Source organism: Netta rufina (assembly GCF_964035555.1).
Source record: "Netta rufina genome assembly, chromosome: 5".
In the NCBI taxonomy this organism is placed as follows: domain Eukaryota; kingdom Metazoa; phylum Chordata; class Aves; order Anseriformes; family Anatidae; genus Netta; species Netta rufina.
Genome location: NC_140128.1, coordinates 39,716,632 through 39,735,487, shown reverse-complemented (window position 1 = coordinate 39,735,487; position 18,856 = coordinate 39,716,632). Strand labels below are relative to the sequence as shown.

At 60.2% G+C, this 18,856-nt stretch overlaps 2 protein-coding genes across 7 annotated transcripts; one reads left to right on the top strand and one right to left on the bottom strand.

The window, feature by feature from the left end:
- Nucleotides 1–950: 950 nt before the first annotated feature.
- PGF (placental growth factor) lies at nucleotides 951–5,440 on the bottom strand. 6 transcript variants are annotated; one of them, XM_084287814.1, is made up of 8 exons: nucleotides 5,184–5,440; nucleotides 5,027–5,066; nucleotides 4,369–4,565; nucleotides 3,142–3,218; nucleotides 2,786–2,853; nucleotides 2,159–2,188; nucleotides 2,007–2,069; nucleotides 951–1,370 (listed from the first exon to the last, which is right to left on the bottom strand). In XM_084287814.1, exons 1-8 carry the CDS (start codon nucleotides 5,238–5,240, stop codon nucleotides 1,306–1,308), a joined length of 597 nt encoding a protein of 198 aa, XP_084143940.1. In that variant the 5' UTR covers nucleotides 5,241–5,440; the 3' UTR covers nucleotides 951–1,305. The 6 variants fall into 6 exon arrangements, with proteins under 6 accessions (XP_084143940.1, XP_084143942.1, XP_084143941.1 ...); XM_084287815.1 differs by having other exon boundaries at nucleotides 953–1,370; nucleotides 2,050–2,069; XM_084287816.1 differs by lacking the exon at nucleotides 2,786–2,853 and having other exon boundaries at nucleotides 952–1,370; nucleotides 3,152–3,218; nucleotides 5,184–5,439.
- A 7,840-nt stretch (nucleotides 5,441–13,280) lies between these two features.
- EIF2B2 (eukaryotic translation initiation factor 2B subunit beta) lies at nucleotides 13,281–18,756 on the top strand. The gene is made up of 8 exons (XM_084288301.1): nucleotides 13,281–13,487; nucleotides 13,618–13,738; nucleotides 14,183–14,331; nucleotides 15,016–15,179; nucleotides 15,352–15,447; nucleotides 16,140–16,277; nucleotides 16,874–16,940; nucleotides 17,711–18,756. The coding sequence occupies exons 1-8, from the start codon at nucleotides 13,322–13,324 to the stop codon at nucleotides 17,866–17,868; spliced, it is 1,059 nt and encodes a 352-aa protein (XP_084144427.1). The 5' UTR covers nucleotides 13,281–13,321; the 3' UTR covers nucleotides 17,869–18,756.
- Nucleotides 18,757–18,856: the final 100 nt, after the last annotated feature.

Below are 18,856 nucleotides of genomic sequence, written 5' to 3'. Positions count from 1 at the left end.
GAAACTTTTACTGTTACAAGTGCAGAAACCGTCACAGCCACCCCTCACATGCTGCTCGTGGCTCTTGTTATATCCTACAAGCACAGCCAGACAGGCTGAAAGGAGGCGAACCTGCCCAGAGCAGGGCCCCAGCTCCCTGCAAAGTGTCAGACCGTGCCAGACCCGGGGGGAGCTGCCTGGAACCCCCCCCACATGCTATAGCAGGTTAACCCAGGTGGGACAAACCGCATTAATTCTTGGCCCATGGCAAGAGCCAAGCCTTTGCACATCTTCTCACCCAGGCTTCTGCTTCAAGCCTGGAGAAATAAACCTTGGCTGTGTTTGGCTAGGACCTGCAGGAAGGCGGGCTGAGCTCAGGAGCCAGCCCCACACCCGAGGAGGTGGCGCTGGGTGCAGGACTGGCCCTGGGGGCACCAGTGCCGTGAGTGTCCCAGGGGGGTGCTGGTGCCCCAATTTGGCCTTTGGGTCTGTGCACTGCAGGAGGGGATGGAGAAGCACAGGGGTGCATTTGGCAGCCAGATCCAGCCCTCCCACAGCAGGAGTGGGGAAAATGGGCAGCCTGCCTGCCTCGCAGCAGCCCCACCAGGGGAAGGGGTGGCCACAGGACAGAGCTGGAACCAGCCCTCAGCAGGGCAGAGAGGCTGGGGCCAGAGCAGGAAGGGAATGGGGAGCGGGGAGAGGTTCCAGCCACACACAGCATCACGAAGAGGGGCAGCTCCCTCCCCAGAGCGGGTCCCAGGACCCCAGCAGCAAAACACCCTGCAGCTGCTGGAAAGGAGAGGAGTACTCACCCTGCCAGCTCCTGGGTCTGCCCCCAGCTTTTATTGAGAAGGGGGAGGCCACGAAGAGGATACCAGCACAGGAAGGCCCACAGCACCCCAGCTCCCTCCCCGTGCCCCCCGGGAGGCCTCCCCAGGCCAGCTCCCCACCCACCCTGGCACCTCCTGGGCTGCTCCGTGCCAAGCTGGGAGCGATGCAGCCCTGCCCGTCCCGGCTGTCCCTCCTCCCCCTGCCCGGCAGGACAGAGCAGTTCCGTGGCTGCAGCCCCCACCCCATGCCACCCCCAGCAGTACATCCACCAGCTCCGTTCCTCGCGGCCCTCCAAGCACCAAGGTGCAGCTCCAGCTCCTCATCCTCCTTCAAGGGTCCTTTAGTCCTGCTGCAACCGGTGCAGACAGGGCGAGGGAGTCCTCGGCTCCAGGGCCAAGCAAGAGTCCCGTCGGCTCCTTCCCGCTGCGGATCTGCTCCCCAGCCACCGTCACTCAGCTCCGCACGTCCCCCGCGCCGGGCAGGAATGGGACTGGATCAGGCCCCGGAGGCAGGAGCGAGGCCGGGGGCAGAGCGGAGGCTACCTGCGCGGCATGCCACATCTGCAAGGGGAGCACACCTGGGTCAGCACCACCAGGGTCACCTCCCGCTGCCCCCCAGGTCTCTCCCTCCCCACCAACCCACAGGATGGGATCGCAAGAAGCAGGGCTTCGTGGGGAGGAGGGGGCTGTGGGGCTGTAGGTGCACTGGGCAGCGAGCTTTGGACAACACAGGGAAGGGCCGGCCCCAGGCTGCGTCCCCTGCACGTGCCTGGCCTGCACGGCCTCAGCAGGCTGTTTGTGAGAGTCAGCAGAACACAAGGTGGGGAAGGCTGGGAGTAACCCAAACAGCAGCCAGCCAAGGACTGCAGTAAGGACACGGCTGGCAGCAAAAGGAGGCTGGAACAGGAAATTCACGGGTTGTTTTTTGACAGCGCAGTCTGTGACGGCAATAGAGCCACGCACCGTCAAGCCATGCCCTCCGTCCTGCTCGGCTTTGAGCATCTCAGCCTGAAGGCCTCCAAGCACCTACCAAGCCCCTGGTGAGTGGAGGATTCCCCCAGCCACCTGCTGTCCCCTCCGTCCTGCTCTTCCCTCAACCCATCGCTACTCACAGCGCCAGGTAAAGACCTAAAATCCTGCTGTTCCCTGCAAACAGAACTCAGAAGGCAGCACCCACGCCTGCCCCTGCTCACTTACAGCTCACAGTCTTTACGTCTCTTCTTCTCTCCTCTTCTCTTACCTCGGCCCTTGGGTCTCCTCCTTCAAAAGGAAAGCAGCACAAGAGAGACTGACGCGTGGGCAGTGAGGCCACAGCCCCGGGCAGCAGCGTCACCCCCAGTGCCACTTACCTCCCCGGCCTCGCCAGGTCCTGCCGCGGCCTGCGGGGAGAGCAGAGGTGTTACGTGGTCAGTGCCACCTGCCGAGCTGCTGCGTGCAGCACCCCGGGTTTAACTCATGCTTAAAGCAGACCCAGTGACTTCTCCCACCCAGACTTTGGTGGCTCCCCTCAGGGCTGTGCCATTTTGCCCATGAGGGCAGGAAGCACGGGCTCGGTTTTTGGGCTGCTCTCAGCGACAGCTTTCATCACTCAGCTGGTCAAAGACGACGCAGGGCCCCAAGTAGCACGCGGGATTTGCTTCAGTCTCAGCAGTGGCTGTCTGACACCAGCCACAACATACTTGGCTCAGGCATCCCCCACAGGAGCCAAGGCCAGGACATCCACCCCGCTTCCGCTAAGCTCAATAAGGGGGAGCCACAGAAGTGCTGAAGGCTGCTTAACGAGAAGACAAAAGGTGCTGCAGATGCAAGAAGCCTACACGAATCCAAAGGCGGGCTGCACAAGCATTTGAGGAAGTTCCCCCGGGAGCTACCCCGTGTAGGAAACCCACAACAGGCTCAGGAAATTCCCTGCACGGAAAACAGCTGGAAGCAGGGGGAAGCAGCACACGTGCTCCTTCCCGCTCCTCCTTACGCACCCACTGACGGATGGCTCCAGAGGCAGCGCGGAGCCGGACGGCCCCTGGGTCTGCTCCAGCACGGCCGCCTGCACAGCAGGGGAATACCAGCACGGGGATCCTCACGCTCTTCCAGGCAAGCCTCCCGTCTGACAGCTGCCCAGCAGGACTCCCATTCCCCAGCTTTCACAATCCTCCAAAAATGCACACCCCCAAATCCCCGTGCCCAGGTGGGGCAGCCTGCCCCGCAAGCACCCGGCACAACAGAGCTGAGGGAGGGCTCCCAGCACGGCCAAGGTGCCCCCAGCACACCCCTGTCCCGCTCTGCCTCCCCGCAGAGGGGCAGCAGGCTCGCAGCGGCACAGAACGAGCCCTACCTGCACTCACACTTCTTGTGCTCGGTGAACGACATCTCCACGTAGGGTGCCTCCCCGTTGGGCTTTATCTTCAGGAGCTGAAAGAGGAACAAAGGTTACCTCCTGGACAGCGCAGGATGGCGTCCACCCCAGCCCCTCGGCCAGACACGTGTCAGACCCGGTCCTCGGCACCGCAGACCCCACCTCCACAGGCACTGCAGCTCTGGAGGCTCTGCTCCCACCGCCCTGCATCCTGGGTCTGTAATCTAAATCCCCTAGCCCTGGGATTTCCCAGCCTCAGAGCAGATTTTTTGGTCTCTGCTTCTGTGGAGCCCTTTCACATGTTTGTCCGCTTTGTACATCGTCCTTCCCTGAAGGAAACACCCCCCAGCCCTGGTTTTCAGACCATTCCCACTGCTGCTGCCTCCTCCTGCCGCCTCTCCCACCGCACCCAGCCTGGAGCCGGTACCGCGGTGCCTCCCCAGCCCAGGGGCGCAGGATTTGCCCTGCCACGTGTCAGTCCAGAGCCCAGCCCGGAGGCCAGGTTGGACATCCAGGGGCTTCACTGTGAGTGTTCATCCCTGCTGTGATCCACGCTGACCCCGCAGAAGTGCCTGGCATCACCACACCACGTGTGGAGGGGAGCCCAGCAGGAGCTCAGAACATCGCCTTCTTCATCACTTCAGAGACTTTCGCTCCACTTAAGTCAGGATTTTTTTCTTTGGGAACTCCTACCCTCCCTTTCCAACACGCTTTCAGTCCCTGCAGGATCAAACTTGCTGGTGATTTCTTGCAGGCTCTCTCCAGTCCCTCACCCCTGCACAGCAGCAGCAGGTTGGTGCCAGCAGGGCGAGGGCAGGGGCTGTGCAGCACACTGGGAAGAGCCGAGAGTTTGCTCACAGCCTAAAGATCCCCTCCCCACTTCTTACAGCTCCCGTAACGGGGCTGGAAGCACAGCACACGCAGCCCCTCGTGCTCACCCTCTCCCCATCGCACACTTGCTGCCAGCACCACCGCATCCATCTCCTGGCACACGAGGGCAATCACACTGCCAGTTTTCCCTTTCCACTGTGATTTTTGTGGCTTTGTCCCCAAAGCGGGCAGAATCACAAGCAACAGGGCCACCCCAGCCCCACAGGGACAGTCTGGAAAGGTGACAGCAGCCAGAAAGTCGGACTGAGCACCGAGAAGAGGGCAGGGAAGTTGGTACCACCAGAGGTCTCACCCTGCCCCAGAGGCAGCGCTTACCTGCATGGTGACCGTGCTGGTCTCCACGGGGACACAGCGGAGCCCCTCATCCCCGCAGCAGCCCCCGCAGCGCTGCAGGGCGACGCAGGAGGGTCTGAAGATGTACTCCACCTCGTCGGGGAACTCGGCGATGACGTCCACCAGCTGCTCCAGCGGCCGGCAGAAGCTGCGATTCCAGATCTCCTTAAAGGTCACCACTGCAAGGCACCGAGGGGGGCTCTAAGGAGGTGCCCCGGGGAGGGGGGACCCCGGCCGAGCCCCCCGCTGAGGTGCACCCGTTGCAGGGGATGGGGTGGGGCAGGAGCAGCTGTGATGGGGTCATCCCCCACCGCGGGGCACAGGGATGGAGAGGACCCCTTGTGCCCATCGCCACGCTGCTGGGGGGGCTCCCACAGCCACCAGGACCCCCCGAGGGGCTCTGCCAGCTCCGTCCCCTCCATCCCCCCCGCGGCCAGGCTGCGCTGCCGGCTTGTAAGGATCGGGACCGGCTGCGCACGGGAAAGCAGCCCCGGGACGCGGAGATCGCGGGATCCCCCCGGGTCCCACCGGGACCCCCCCGGGGGCTCCGGGCGGGCAGATAACGACCCCGGGACACCAGAGCCGCCCCCCGTAACCCTCTCCCACCCCGGGCACCGGCTGCCACCCGCTTGCAACTCACCGGGCGCCTCCGCGCTGGCTGTCCCCCGCGCCTCCGGGGCCTGCAGGGGGGAAAGGCGAGGGCTGGCGGGGGCGGCACGGGGGGCACCGCTCCGCCGCGACCCCCGGCGCCTCCCCCATCCCCTGTCCCGCTCCCCTCCCCTCCTCCCGCTCCTCACCGGGGCCCCCAGCGCCCCGGCCAGCAGCAGCCGCAGGAAGGCTCCGAGCAGCCGCATCGCCGCTCCGCCACCGGCCGGCTTCAGCGCCGCCGCCACCGCCGCTCCCCCCCCGGCATGTCGCCCCGCAGCCACCGGGACACCGGGGCACGGCCACCGGCACCGGCACCGGCACCGCTCCGCCACCGCCACCGCCACCGCCGCCGGGCCATGGGAGCGCGCCCCGCTCCGCCGCCCCTATTTCACCGCCGCCGCTCCGCCCCCGGGGCGGGAGCAGGTGCCCGGCCCCGACGGCTGCGGGGACGGCCGGTGCCACCGGGGGCCAGCCAGCAGCCCCGCCTGCAGCCCCCCCGCCTCTCCCGGCACGGCTTCCAGCCCTTTATCCCCTCGTTCTGGCCCGGTTCTCCCTGCCCCCATGGGTTTGCAGCCCCTCAGTCCCCCGGTCCTGCCCGCAGACCCCTTTGGGATCCGCAGCCCGGCTCCGGAGCCTCTCCCTGCAGCGGGGCTGGGGGCGGCCAGGCCAAACCCCGCTGCTGGGAGGAAAGCCCCAAGGAGCTGTGTGGCCTTTCCCGTGCTATTTTTAAGTGCCGGTGGCCGGGAAAGCTGCGGCTGCGGGAGGTGGGAAGGGAAGGGAAGGGAAAGGGTGCCAGCGGGCAACACGATCCCCCGTGGGCTGCAGGTCCCGGGGTAATAACGGGCTCTGCGTCCCTGCCAGGCTTCACGTCTCCGGCCTCACAGGGAGGCTGCCGCAGGGCTTCCCTGCCCACCTCCTTGTGGGGTCTGGCCCTGCGGTGCAAGGACAGCAGTGGCTCATCCCCAGCGCCATGCAGTCGGCCCCCGGGATGAGGGACGCGCTGGTGGCCCATCCCCAGCCCCATGGGGCCACGCAGGTGGCGGTGGCTCAGGCGTCAGCAGGCATCAGGCTCTGTCTGGAGCCTCCAAATGCTGGTAACGGCCCTGCTGTGATGTCCCCTGCCGCCTCTGCTCCCCCTCTGCTGCCCCACAGACCCTCCCGGCCAAGGGCACCCCCTCCTCCTCCCCAGTGGCTGTTTTGGGGTTGGGGGTGAAGGGAGCGTTTCCTCCTGCCCCGAGCGGTTGCTGCTGCCAGCTCGCTGGAAGGACAGAGCGCTGTTATTGCAGAGACCGTGACCACGCAGGGCCTCCCGCCTGTCCTTGCAGGAAGGTCCCCTGGGGCCACCTCTCAGACACAAGGCCAGCCTCTGGTGCCGGAGCAAAGGGCTCTCCCCCAGGAGCCGTGTGGCTGGGGAGACCAGCCCTTAATTGCCGAGTGCAATCCTGTTCCTGGTCTGAAGCTATTTCCTCAGAGGCCTTGGGCAGAGTTTACATTCCTGGGATGAGCATCCCCTTCCTAGGCAGCACGCAGCAGAGACGGGAGCGGAGAAATAATATTTGGACGCGGGTAACCTGTGACCGGCAATGTCCCCCCGTGGATGGGAGAAACATCCAGCTGCCGGGGCTGTGCTCCACGCTGCAGGACAGGGCTGCTGCTGCTGCTATAAATGTGCCCTGGTGTCTCTCACGCTGCCTCCCACGAGGGCCCGGAGCCACACACTTTGGGAACGGAGGCGGACGGGGCTCAGGGGACTGGCTGGGGGCAGAAGGCACGCGGAGACATTTCCTGATGGGACAGATGTGGTGGCTGCAGGCCGGGAGCCTCAGCTCAACTGTGTGCCCGTGCCACCTCCCCGCTCTGCTCGCAGGGCTGGGCAGGGATTTCTGCTTCATTGCTGTGGGGATTTCTGGCGGTTCAGTAGGGGACAGCTGCTGTATGGCCCCGCTGGGATGCCCGCCATGCCCACCTCGCTGAACGGCCCACCATGGGCAGCCGCTCTCCCCTGTGAAGCCTCGCCCTGCTGAGCCGTCCTCCTTCCCAAAAGCAGCCCCATGTTAGGATCCACATCCCCTCACAGGAGTCTTCCCCCCTACAAAATCCCACCTGCAGCGTCTCAGGTGAAAACAGCCCCAAAAAAACATCCCCACTTCCTCCTCAAGCCGGCTGTCTCCGGGCCCTCCTGCGTCACTCCACGAGCCCTTCGAAAACACCCAGAAAACCTCAGGTCATTATTTTTGTGCTGCTGCTATTTCTGACACCAGAGCCAGTTCGACCAGGGCTGGAGGCTCCCACCTGGGGCCACACCACACCCCGTGTCATCTGGTGCCCAGCGGAGCCAGCCCCTCGGGCACCGAGCCCCAAATTGCGACAGGACCCCCACGGCCAAATGTCACAGAGATGCGACGTGCCAGGCTTCTAGGCTGTCAAGTGTCCCTGTGGACGAGCAGGACAGCAGCCCCTGGAAGGAAACACCCCGCAGACAACAGGCTAGACACACAGACCCCATAGGACTCCCCGGAGTGGCCGTGGTGCCGGGCACCATCGAGGAGCGGGTCGGGCAGCCCACTCCTGGCCGCAGGCTGCGCCGTGCTGCGGTCGCTCCTCCCAGCCCAGGTGCGCAGGGGGATGTGTTTGCCGAGGAGGAGGCTGACAATAGGGGGAAATGGGCCGTGCTGCGCACCCCGAACATTGTGGCTGGCGGCGCCTGTTGTTGCTGCCCGAGGCAGGCGGAAGCGGCTGCCCTTAGTCAGCCCCGGGCTGCACGTGGCAGGAACTCTGCTGTTTATTTTGGTTCCTTGGGGTGGATTCGGCCTCCCCGGGGACCTGTGGCCTCTCCATAGGGCCGGTCAGAACCGCAGACACCTGATGGCTCGGTTCCATGCAGGCAGGCGAGCCCCCCCATGCCACACTGCCTGTGCTCATGGGCACTGGGGCCAGCCCGCTCATGGCACAACTCTTGGTGGGGACACCAAGAGCACGGGAGGCAGGAGACCCACAGGAGGGCCAGCTGCTCCCACACACAGCCAAAATCCCCCTGGAGATCTCAGGGGGGCAGTGGCCATGTCACCAAAGAGCATCTCTCTCTCCCAGGGCCCTGAGCTACTCAGGCACTGGTTCTCATCTCTCCGCACAGGCCCTGTTCAGTGCTGAGGCTGAGCCCTGCTCCCACGGAGGTGAAGCTGTGGGCAAAGTGATGCCGGCGGCAGAGAGGGTTAGGGCTGGCTGGCCGTCTCCCAGCCCGGCCGTGACGCAGCAGCACCAGGGAAGCCGGTGGGGAAGTCACGGAGAGCACATACTGCCCGCCGGCCGGCAGGGACTCGCCGGGACGCGGGTGTTTGCAGGAGCAGGGTGAGGCAGCAGGGAGCCGAACCGCAGCGCCGAGCATACGTGGGTGCCTACAGGTAAGCACTGCATCAGCACCTGCCCGGAGCAAGCCTCCGCGGGGCGTGCAGTCACCCTGCCAAAACAACAGCCCCTGGTGCAGGAGGTGCTGAGAGTCCGGAGCGGGAAGCGGAGACGCTCCCGAGCTGCCCCACGCAGCCCCGTCCCCAGGAAAGTGGGGCTGGTGTGAGAGCCAGAGGTGGCTTTTCCACCAGGGAACCAAGGTTTAACGGGGAGGAGAGGTGCGTGGGGCAGCCTCCATGCTTTGCTGCTGCCCGTCGCCTCCCCGCAGGGGCTCCCAGGCACTTTTCTCCCCTGCCAAACGAACGCGATCCACGCCCAGCCCAGAGCTGCTGGCCGCTTATCGTGTGGATGCAGTTCTCCTGCTTTTAGCTGTCATAATATTGACACAAAGCAAAAGAATAGTGACGGCAAGCCTCCGTCTGGCTCCGGGAGGCAAACACACGAGGAGAAGGGGAGCCCGGGCTGCTCCCAGGCTGTGCTCCCCGCCGGGGACGCTGCGTGCGGGCTCCGCAGCGGGCTCACCCCGGCAGGAGCGAACGTGTGCATCGGCAGGGCTTCGTCCAGGAGCCTTTCCCATGGCGTGGGCGGAGGAGTGGCTCATCTCCCTCTCTGCCTGCAAGCTGGCAGCCGCTGAATAGCTCGCATCACCCGCAGACAATGAGCAAAGCAAAGCCCGCGGCCAGCTGCAGCACGGGGAGCGCGTGAGCGGAGGAACTGCGCGGAGCTGGCCGGTGACCAGGAAGCAGCCCAGAGAGCTGGTGTCACGGACCCCGCGGTGACCACAAAGCGGCCGGCCCTGCTTTGTCTCCCCCAAAGGGCCCGGCTTCCTGGAGAGGCGGCGGCGATGCCAGGTTTGCTCGGGGGCTACCCTGAGCCCATCCTGGAGGGATGCACCTCGGCGAGCCCCCCGTATCGCCTCCTCCCCGGCCGAGCCAGCCTGCTGCGTGCCCTCTGAGCAGGGACAGGGCCGGCGCACCGGTTGCGATGCCGGGGCCAGCACCTCCTGCCCGTCCCTGCCCCATGCTCCCTCGTCCCTCGCTCGGGCTTGTTTTCCTACATGACAGCCAGTGACTTCCCGCACTTCCCGCGCCTCTTCCTGAGCAGCCCGGCCTTTGAACTCGCTGCCTCCAGCTGTCTGCATCCCGAGAGGGGACCAGGGGAACGGCGGCAGGCTAACGAGAAGAGGAGCGAGGCTCCATGTGCAGTGCAGGCACGTCGATGCCAGCTTCCCGCGCCTCTCCTGCCTGTCCCCAGGGGTCAGCCCAGCCTGCGCAACCCACTGGGGACACAAGCGTGGGCTGCTTCCACAATAAACTCCAGCAAAACCCTCCGGCTTCCCAGCCTCGGTCTCTATTTTAAGGCTCCAAAGAAGAGAGGGGCAAATGGCAAACTTGCTGGCAGAAGAGATGATCCCGGGGCCGGATTCAGGACCGCCTACTTGTTTCCTTTAGGGATCACGGAGTGTGTCAGCACTGCCAGGGCCTGCCCGCGGGCGCTGCGCTGATGCGAGGGTGAGCCGTCAGCTGCTTGCCAGGCAGAGGTCGGCACACGTAGGTGCAAGCTGCTGGGCAGGGACCTGCACCCAAGCCGAGGCACCGAGCTGGTCCTGTTTCTCCCATCGGGCACCCACTGAAGGGCTGCACGAGCCTGGCTAAAGCACCCCCAGCAAGCCCCGTCTGTCCCTCCTTGTCCACCCAGGTAGAGAAATCACTCTTTCCTAAGGAGGGCCAGTTTAGGGGATGGTTACCAGGACCGCAAAGACCAGCAGAACATCTCCCCAGTACCTGCAGAGTCAGACGTGAATTTCAAGCATGCTAAAACTGCCGATGACTCAGGCAACATTTGCGTGCTCCTCCAGATGCACAGAGCTGAGTTTTCCAGCTATTCACATACCTGCTTTTGATCATCAGCTGTTTGTTTGGGGTTTTTGTCTTCTTTTCCTGAAAGCTCAAGTTTTCAACATGAGTTCAGCGCTTGGTTCAGCCTCTCATTTCCAGTCCCCTCACTTACTACGTGACATATTTTCTTCCCAGTAACACGCAGAAAACACTGCTTTGGGCTCCTTCAGCCCGTCAGCAGATTTGTTCCTGCTTCCTCACAGCTCTGCCTCCACAGCCACACAGCCACATCTGTCACTGAGGCTGTCATAGCTCCTGGCTGGAGCTGTCCCCCCCGTTTTTATCCAAAGTTTTTGAACACAGACCTTCCACAGTGCACCACATTATACCAGAGACAGCTTTGGGGCACCCCTCTCCTTAGGCTGTGGGTCATGTTCCCCCCAGACCTTGCACCACACCAGTTCTTAACTGCTCCTTCACCAGTCGTGCTCAGAAAGTGCCTTTGGCACCCAGCGATCGCCCTCAGCTCCTTTCCCCCTTGTCACCTATCCAGGCTGCCTTGTTATTCCTACTGGGCTGGTCTCTGCTGGCTCCTTCCCTTCATCTGTGCCGAGCGTGAGCAGCTCACTTTCCTATCCGGGTGTTACAGACGAGTCCAATTACTAGAGTTCAGCAAACTCTGACTCCCCTCCCTGGCATTTCATCCAGCCCACTTGATCCGCAGGGTTTCTAATCCAAACAGCCTCCTAGCACACGATGTTCCAGCACTTCCAGTCTCTACCCAGCCTCTGTGCTGCTGCCTTTTCCTCCCTCAGACCAGCACTCAGGGGACTGCGTTCAGCCCCCAGGGAAAGCTAACTGAAATGCAGAATTCATTGGGCAGAGGGAAAGCAGTGTCCCCAGTTGCCATCCCTGAGCGAGGAGCAGCACGCCGTGCTGGGCGTGAGATGAGCCATGCTGCAGCTCCTCCGCAGGCAAAGGAAACGTGCACGGCAGCCTCGCTCTGCCGGCCAGCTCATCCCCTCCTCAGCTCCTTTGCCCACAGCATTTGCTCATGCACCAGCTGGGAAGCCACAGCAGCCAAGTCTTCCTGGGGGATTTGGGTACACCCAGGAAAGGAAGGGAAGAAAGAGGGGTGTGACGTGCAGGAGGCAGCAGGCTGCAGCAAGACAGTGGGGTCAGAGGGTTTAGCTCCTGTTCTGTAACGCTGGCCAGGACCCACACGTGGGCCCCCACCTCGTTGCCTCTGCCACAGCAGCCAGCACAGCCTGCAAGCCAGCAGGATCCAAGCCAAGTGTACCAAGTGTACCAGGACACCAAAAGGCGTCTTCCCAGCTGCTTCCTCTGTGTGCCCCATGCTCCCCGGGCTGCCCTCGCTGGGACTGTGCCACCCTCCTCCCTTTTCACTCGTGCTGGGCACTCCTGCCCAATGCACCAGCCCCTGGCACAGCTGCTGGCTCACGACAACCAGATGTCCCTTAGCCACGGTCCCTCTGAGCAGCCAGGGCCCGATGTTTGCCTTTCAGCTCTCCAGGGGAACACAGGTCCTGGCTCAGCTCAGCTCCATGGGACCACCAGGCTAGCAGATCCCGCAATCCCCATTCAGAGGCTTTCATTCATGAAACGCGAGGCAGCAGGCTGAACACAGGGCTCTGCCCCTCGGGGACAACGGGCTGGCAGCCGTTTCGGGCTGGCTGTGGCAGCAGTGCCCAGCGGGAAGTGCTGCAGGGAACAGGGCCGGGGCAGCGCGAGCAGGGAGCTGCAAGCCCCGCTGGCTGGCAGGGCGGGAGGCTGAGCACAAACTGCCCCGCAATGGTCACTGGGGCCGCAGCGGGGAATGTAAACAGCCCGGCATCCACACAGAGGTCATAACCCCCGAGTCCGGTTTCCCTTCCTCTTGCTCCCTCCTGCCTAATCTCCAAGAGCCGCTCTGTTTACGAGCCAGACAAGTAAACAAACAAAGCAAAGCTCCAAAGCAAGGATATTTTTTTCTGGCAGAATCTCTGCGTGCCACGGTCCCAGGGTGCGTGTGTGGGAGCGGTCTGTGCACGCCACGGCCCGACACACGGCAGCAGAAGCGGGCAGCCCTGTCCTGCCTCGCACCGCTCGTGTGTGGAGGGGCAAAGATGGGGGAACGGCGCTGCCTGGGACACAGCCACAGCCGAGCGGGCGCTGCTCCATGGAGCCTCTGGTTGGCACAAAATGGCAGGTGGCACACACCTGATGCTAGGGGGAAGGGGCAGAGGGGGCAGCAGGGAAGGAGGGATGTGCCTGGCCAGCATGGTAGGGACTGGCAGAGGCCATGGAGCAAGCCCTGAGGGTGTCAGATGGGCACAAGGAGATGTGAGGGGCAGCCATGAGAGGGGCACAAGGAGGTGTGAGGGGCACAAGGAGACGTGAGGGGTGTTATAAATGAACATATCTCCCCCTTCTTTATTAATATCAACTATTTTCTTGACACGAATTACCACTCCATATATAACAGGGGCACAAGGAGATGTGAGGGGCAGCCATGTGAGGGGCACACTGAGACGTGAGGGGCACAGGATGTGAGGGGCACAAGGATATGTGAGGGGCACAATGAGATGTGAGGGGCACAATGAGATGTGAGGGGCACAATGAGATGTGAGGGGCACATTGAGATGTGAGGGGCAGCCATGTGAAGGGCACAAGATGTGAGGGGCAGCCATGTGAGGGGTACACTGAGATGTGATGGGCACAAGATGTGAGGGGCAGCCATGTGAGGGGTACACTGAGATGTGATGGGCACAAGATGTGAGGGGCACCCATGGCCCCTTCACGCCCCCCCCCCAGGCGCCCACCCGCCACCTTCCCACAACCCCCCGCGGCGGGGCCGCGGGCCGGGTGGGGGGGCAGCGAGGGGCTCCGCGCCCGTCTCCCAGGTAACGAGGGCGGGCCCTCCATCCCCTCCCCTCGTTTCCCATTGGCTGCCTCTCCTCGTCGCCTCGGTCTCCACCAATAGCAAGGCGCGGCGGCGGCGGCGGAAGCGGCGGTGGCGGAGCGGCGGGGCGGTGGGCGCCGCCATGCCGGGCGCGGCGGAGCGCGGCGCGGAGCTGCGGGAGCAGATGGAGGCCTTCGTGGCGCGGCTGCGGGGCGGCGGCGGGGGGCGGCCGCGCTCCGAGGACACGGCGAGGCACACGCTGGCGCTGCTGCGGAAAATCATCGCGCACGGCCACTGGGGCTCGGCCGGTGAGCGGCTGCGGCCCGGCCCCCGCGGGCCCGGCTGCCCCGTCACGGCTGTGGCGGCAGCGGGGGGGCCGCGGCGCTGTGGTGCCGGTGCCGGTGCCGGTGGCGGTGACGCGGCTGTGGCCTCTTGCAGGGGAGCTGATGGAGCTGATCCGGGCGGAGGGCCGCAGGATGGCAGCGGCACAGCCGTCCGAGACCACCGTGGGCAACATGGTGCGGAGAGTGCTGAAGGTCATCCGCGAGGAGTACGGCAGGTGAGGCACCCCTCGGGAGCTGAGGGGTAGCTGAGGTGTTTCCTCTGGTGAAACTCCACCCGGTGCGTGCGTTGTGGGCACATGAGCTTCCCTGTCCCCAGCAGAGCAGCCTGGGCTCTCCCCTTAGCTTCTCGTCCCCTTGCATTCCCAGGAGGGTCTGCTGCACTGCAGCGATGGCTTTGAGCGCTGCTCTCCATGTGCCTGCCGCAGGGTTTAGACACGATTTGGGAAAGTTCCCAGTGGCAGAGTGTCAGGTGTCTTTCTGACAGAGACATCTAAGGAAACTTTGGTGTGTCATGACCTCTGCGTGCAGTTTTTCCTTCCCCTCGATTCATATCCATGTGCTGTGCTGCGGGGACACGAGCTCAAGAGCTCTCCTGCTGCCTCATGTCAGGCCGTGCCCCGTGTGCTCTCCCAAGGCTGAAGGGCTCCTTCTCTCCGCAGGCTTCGCGGGCGCAGCGAGGAAAGTGACCAGCAGGAATCCCTGCACAAGCTTCTGACTTCTGGAGGACTGAATGAGGATTTCAATACCTCCTACCCTACCCTCAAAGCTAACGTTATTGAAGCTATCAACGAGCTGCTGATAGAGCTAGGTATGGGGCTCTGTGAGTGCGGTTCCTTATGGGATGGGGCTGATGCTTCTCTCTGCTCTGAGGTGGAAAGAAGGCAACAAGGAGCTGGGAGGCTCAGTCTGAAGGAATGTGTGTTAGGGGAGCAGCCTCTGCTTTTGGGTTTAGAGAGATGAAGGAAATAGGAGCGTCTGTTTGACTATTCTGTTGGTCTTCTGGGAAGTCTTGAGCTGAGCCCTGTGAAGCAGAGGATGAACAATCTGCTGAGGTTGGGCTTACTCCCTATGAGCATAATTTTGCCCTTGCGTGTAGCACTGAGATACGTTTTTCTTCTCCTGCAGCCTTGTGACAGATCAGGCACCGGCTGCTCCTCCAGGCTGCCCCACATCTCCTTTCCACGTGGCTCTAGTGCTACTGGGCTGTAAAACTGGAATTTGTCATGTGGGCATGGTGCTTGGCTGCTGCTGACCCAGCCCACTCCACTAGTGATGGAGTTTTCGATAGGGCCAGTAGCTTGGAAGCACAGAGCATTCAAGGGCCAGCTTCCTGCTCCCTCCCCACTGGTAAAAGTAACGGGGAGAAACGCTGCTCCTGCTCTCCCAGTCTTCACAGCATTGCTTTAAGTAAAAAATGACCTTGTTGGGGGACAGCTTCACAAGCGTTGCTTTTCCTGGCTTCTTTTCCGCTCACGGCTCCCTTCCGTTACAGAGGGCACCACCGATAACATCGCAATGCAGGCACTGGAGCACATCCACTCCAACGAGGTGATCATGACCATTGGCTACTCTCGCACTGTTGAGGCCTTCCTGAAGGAGGCTGCCCGCAAGAGGAAATTCCAGGTCATCGTGGCGGAGTGCGCGCCGTTCTGCCAGGTGAGGTTGAAGACTGCCCGCTGTCCTGCCCTGTGCCCTTCAGCTGGGGAGCTGTGTGTGTGCTCTGATCCTTGATATCTTTGTGGCTTGGACAAGAATTGAGTGCTAATATCTATAACTGCACTTCGGGAGCTGTGTTCCAGGGAAACAATTAGGTTCTCCCTCTTTTCAGGGGCACGAAATGGCAGTCCGGCTGTCCAAAGAGAACATCGAGACTACTGTCATGAGCGACGCAGCTATCTTTGCTGTCATGTCTCGAGTCAACAAGGTGAGTAGGGTTCTGCTGCACGAGGGAGTTCTTGGCAGGTTTGGTGCTTAGGCCTCAAACTGCTGCAGGTCCCATTTGTGATGGACGTGCTTCTTCTGTGAAGGTTCATAGTTGTACTAATCCCCTGCTTACAGATGGGGTGGAAATGCAATGTGCAACCCCAAATCAGAATGATGACTAACTGCATAGTGGTTGGTTTTGCTGCTGTACTGGGTAATGGGCAGAACAGTTGCAAAAAATAAAAATAAAAAACAAGCCAGGAGAGCATTGAAGGATTAACTTTCTAGTTATTAAAGAAAATGGAACAGAAGGCATTTCCAGAGGAGAAATTCCTCTTGCCTGGAACACAAGATGGGTGGTGAAGGGAGTTGTTGAGGTGCAAGATGAAGACTTCACACCCCAAACTGAAGAAAAGTAATACTAATTAATAAAATCCAGTCCCACCACTTCTGATCTCTATCTTTTAAGCTGCTTTACATTATTCCCACTTTACAGCAAGGCAGTCCTTGTGGTCAGCAGTCAGGTTACATCCCCAGACTTACTTTGTAGGCCTGCAGCAGAACAGGGAACACAGCCCAGGTTCTGCCTGGCATTCCCTGTTTGTCCTGACAGACTCCTCCATCTCATCCGGGAAGGTCTGAGCCAGGAAGCTCACTGCGGAGCATGCATCTAACGCTAATTTGCCCTTTCAGGTCATCATTGGTACGAAGACGATCCTGGCCAACGGGGCACTGATTGCTGTGAGCGGCACTCACACCCTGGCGCTGGCAGCGAAGCACCACTCCACCCCGCTCATCGTCTGCGCCCCCATGTTCAAGCTCTCGCCGCAGGTAAGCGCAGCGCCTCTTCGGTACTGCACCGACCTTCAGTGGATTTAAGGGAGGGTTTTTTCTGCTGGGGGAAGCTTAGGGTGGAGAACACCACCTGCTGCAATGGGGGATTGATAAACAAGCATCTCCCCGATCTGGTGCTGTTATTTCAGACAGGAGATCCTCACCCTGATATGTCGCACATCTGGGTCTCCTGGAAGCACTCCCTGCTATGCCAAGTGGCATTTTTCTGCTGTTTATGTCTTTAATGGTGAAGGACGCTCTGTACCTATGGAGGAGGTAGACGGGGATGCTCTCTGCTGTTTCCTGCACTGAGTGTTTTCAGTGTTGCCAGATCAAGTTGCAGACTGAGGAAGTCGTGTCTCTGTTCCCATTCCCTAGGCTTTGCAGAAGGGCATACAGGCCATAGCTCTAAAAATGTTTAGGGAAAACCTTTCACTTGTAGGTGTTGCCGGAGTTCTGGCCACAACTGCTGTGCCTTATCTGCTGGCAAGTCCTCTTCCTCTGCTTTAGTTCCTTCTGCACCCTGCATGTTTTCACTGGGGATAATAAGGTGCTCTTTTTTCCCTGACATTTCCGTACTCTCTCTCCTTCAGTTCCCTAACGAAGAAGACTCATTCCACAAGTTTGTGTCGCCACAGGAAGTGCTGCCATTCACAGAAGGTACTGGTTCTTTTTATACAGGCTGGTCAAGATTTCTTTTTTTTTTTTTTTTTGAACACTGTCCATCTTTGTAGTTTTGCTTCTGCTCTGAGCTGTTCAGCACTTTATTATAGGATTATGATAATGATATCAGACAGGTGGCAATTTCCTGTGGGACGCAGCAGATGCCTGACACTGGGGGCAGACTGCTTTCCTTCCCACGACTCGTGTAACTTGAAATTTTGTTACATGATCCACTCATTGAAATCCAGTCTCTGCAATGGGCTTCCCACCTGAGCACCACCTTTAGCAAGGTGGCAGCTTGCAGGCTCCCTCCCAGACAGTAATGTCTCTCTAAGTGCCCCGTTTCCATGGGACAAAGACTTTTGGGAAAAAATGTATCAGGTTTGGTGCAGGCTTTTTATTTTGGCCTTCTGAGCTTTTGTTTAAGTAGTAACTTTGGCAGATTGGGATTCCTGTATTCTGATTAAATACTGTCAGGTTTTCTGTAAATCGGCATCAGAGGGGACTTAGGGCTACTATTGGGGGGAAAAAAACTACCAGAAGAGCAGAGAATGCTGCTACTCATCCAGGATTGCTGCGTATTTGTGATTAAAAGACATCAGTGGAGAAGTTGGAAAGGATTCTGGATGTCCTGGTACCGACTCCAGGGTGGCATGTGCACAGCCAGTTTCTTGAGGGGCTCAGGAAGGAGCAGAGGGCTAAGCACAGAAGGCTGAGCGTGCTTTCTCTAGGTTGTGTGTCTAATCCTGCTGCTCTTCACTTTTCAGGGGAGATCCTGGCCAAGATCAATGTTCACTGCCCAGTGTTTGACTACGTCCCGCCAGAGCTCATTACTCTCTTCATTTCTAACATCGGGGGTAACGCGCCTTCCTATATCTACCGCCTCATGAGTGAACTCTACCACCCAGATGACTACGAACTCTAACGCCAAGCACGTCTGTCACTCTCCAGACTTCTCCCATCTTTCTAAAGAGAAAGATGCATCATCTAATTAACGCCTGTGTTGCAAAGATGAGTTGCTGTGGGGAATCTGCTCAGTGCAATGTCCTCCCTACCAGAAAGACCAGAAGACAGATCGCTCGTACAGGTTTTGACCCCCTGCTGTTACAAGTCACAGGGAGCTGCTAACCAACTTCAATTTTGAAATAGCAAGGCATCCAAGTCACTCTCTGGGGCAGCTAAGCTGTTATTTCAAGGTGTGCTGTAATAAAGGCTGTTCATGGTGACCTCAGGGTTACTCATGTTTCCATGTAGAATTAGTTTGTTTCCATAACTAGCAGGAGTCTTACCGGTGCAGTGAGCTGCCTGCACCCGTGCTGCAGTAGGAAGCTTAAGGTGTGTTTTTGCCTACGACTGTAATAGAAATCCACTAGTAATGTGCTTCAAAACTGAGTGTTTAGGTAGAATTTTATGTCAGTTTTTGCTGAGTTGCTGAAATACAAGTATTTTTTTGTAACGTGCTGGAATAGAAATTGCCTTCTTGATGAAAGGCAGGCTTCTGTCAGCAAGCTTGTTTGCCTCTGCGTCACAGGGCAGAGCTCAAGCTCTTGCTTTGCTTTTTGGAGTCTGTGGGTCTTCCTTCCCATTTGCTACTGGGTGACTGGGATTATTCTTCTCCGGCAGGCATCTTGTTCTGAAAGCTCTTGCTTTTTGTGAGGGGCAGCAGATGCCCCTCACAGCAGATTTATTTTTTAACCTAGGTTTTAACACAGAACAAGGATGTCTGTGATTTAAATAAAAAGGCATCTCTTACTGTTCTGAAATACTCTTTTTTAGCCTAGGCTGAGATGCAAAATAGAACAGGAACGTGTTCTGTCTACTGTTAGAAATGCCACAAGCTATTTAGTCCCTTCTGTAAGGGTATGTTTCGGCGAAAGTGGGGCTATGCTAGGATTTAGAAACCTATTACTCAA

Excerpts from the sequence above, each read along its gene's own strand:
- PGF (XM_084287814.1), bottom strand. The coding sequence starts at position 5,240 with ATGCGGCTGCTCGGAGCCTTCCTGCGGCTGCTGCTGGCCGGGGCGCTG. Across the intron at positions 5,067-5,183 it reads CCGGGGCGCTGGGGGCCCCG|GCCCCGGAGGCGCGGGGGAC; the intron begins GTGAGGAGCGGG and ends TCCCCCCTGCAG. Across the intron at positions 2,854-3,141 it reads CACAAGAAGTGTGAGTGCAG|GCGGCCGTGCTGGAGCAGAC; the intron begins GTAGGGCTCGTT and ends CCTGCTGTGCAG.
- EIF2B2 (XM_084288301.1), top strand. The coding sequence starts at position 13,322 with ATGCCGGGCGCGGCGGAGCGCGGCGCGGAGCTGCGGGAGCAGATGGAG. Across the intron at positions 13,739-14,182 it reads ATCCGCGAGGAGTACGGCAG|GCTTCGCGGGCGCAGCGAGG; the intron begins GTGAGGCACCCC and ends TTCTCTCCGCAG. Across the intron at positions 16,941-17,710 it reads AGTGCTGCCATTCACAGAAG|GGGAGATCCTGGCCAAGATC; the intron begins GTACTGGTTCTT and ends TTCACTTTTCAG.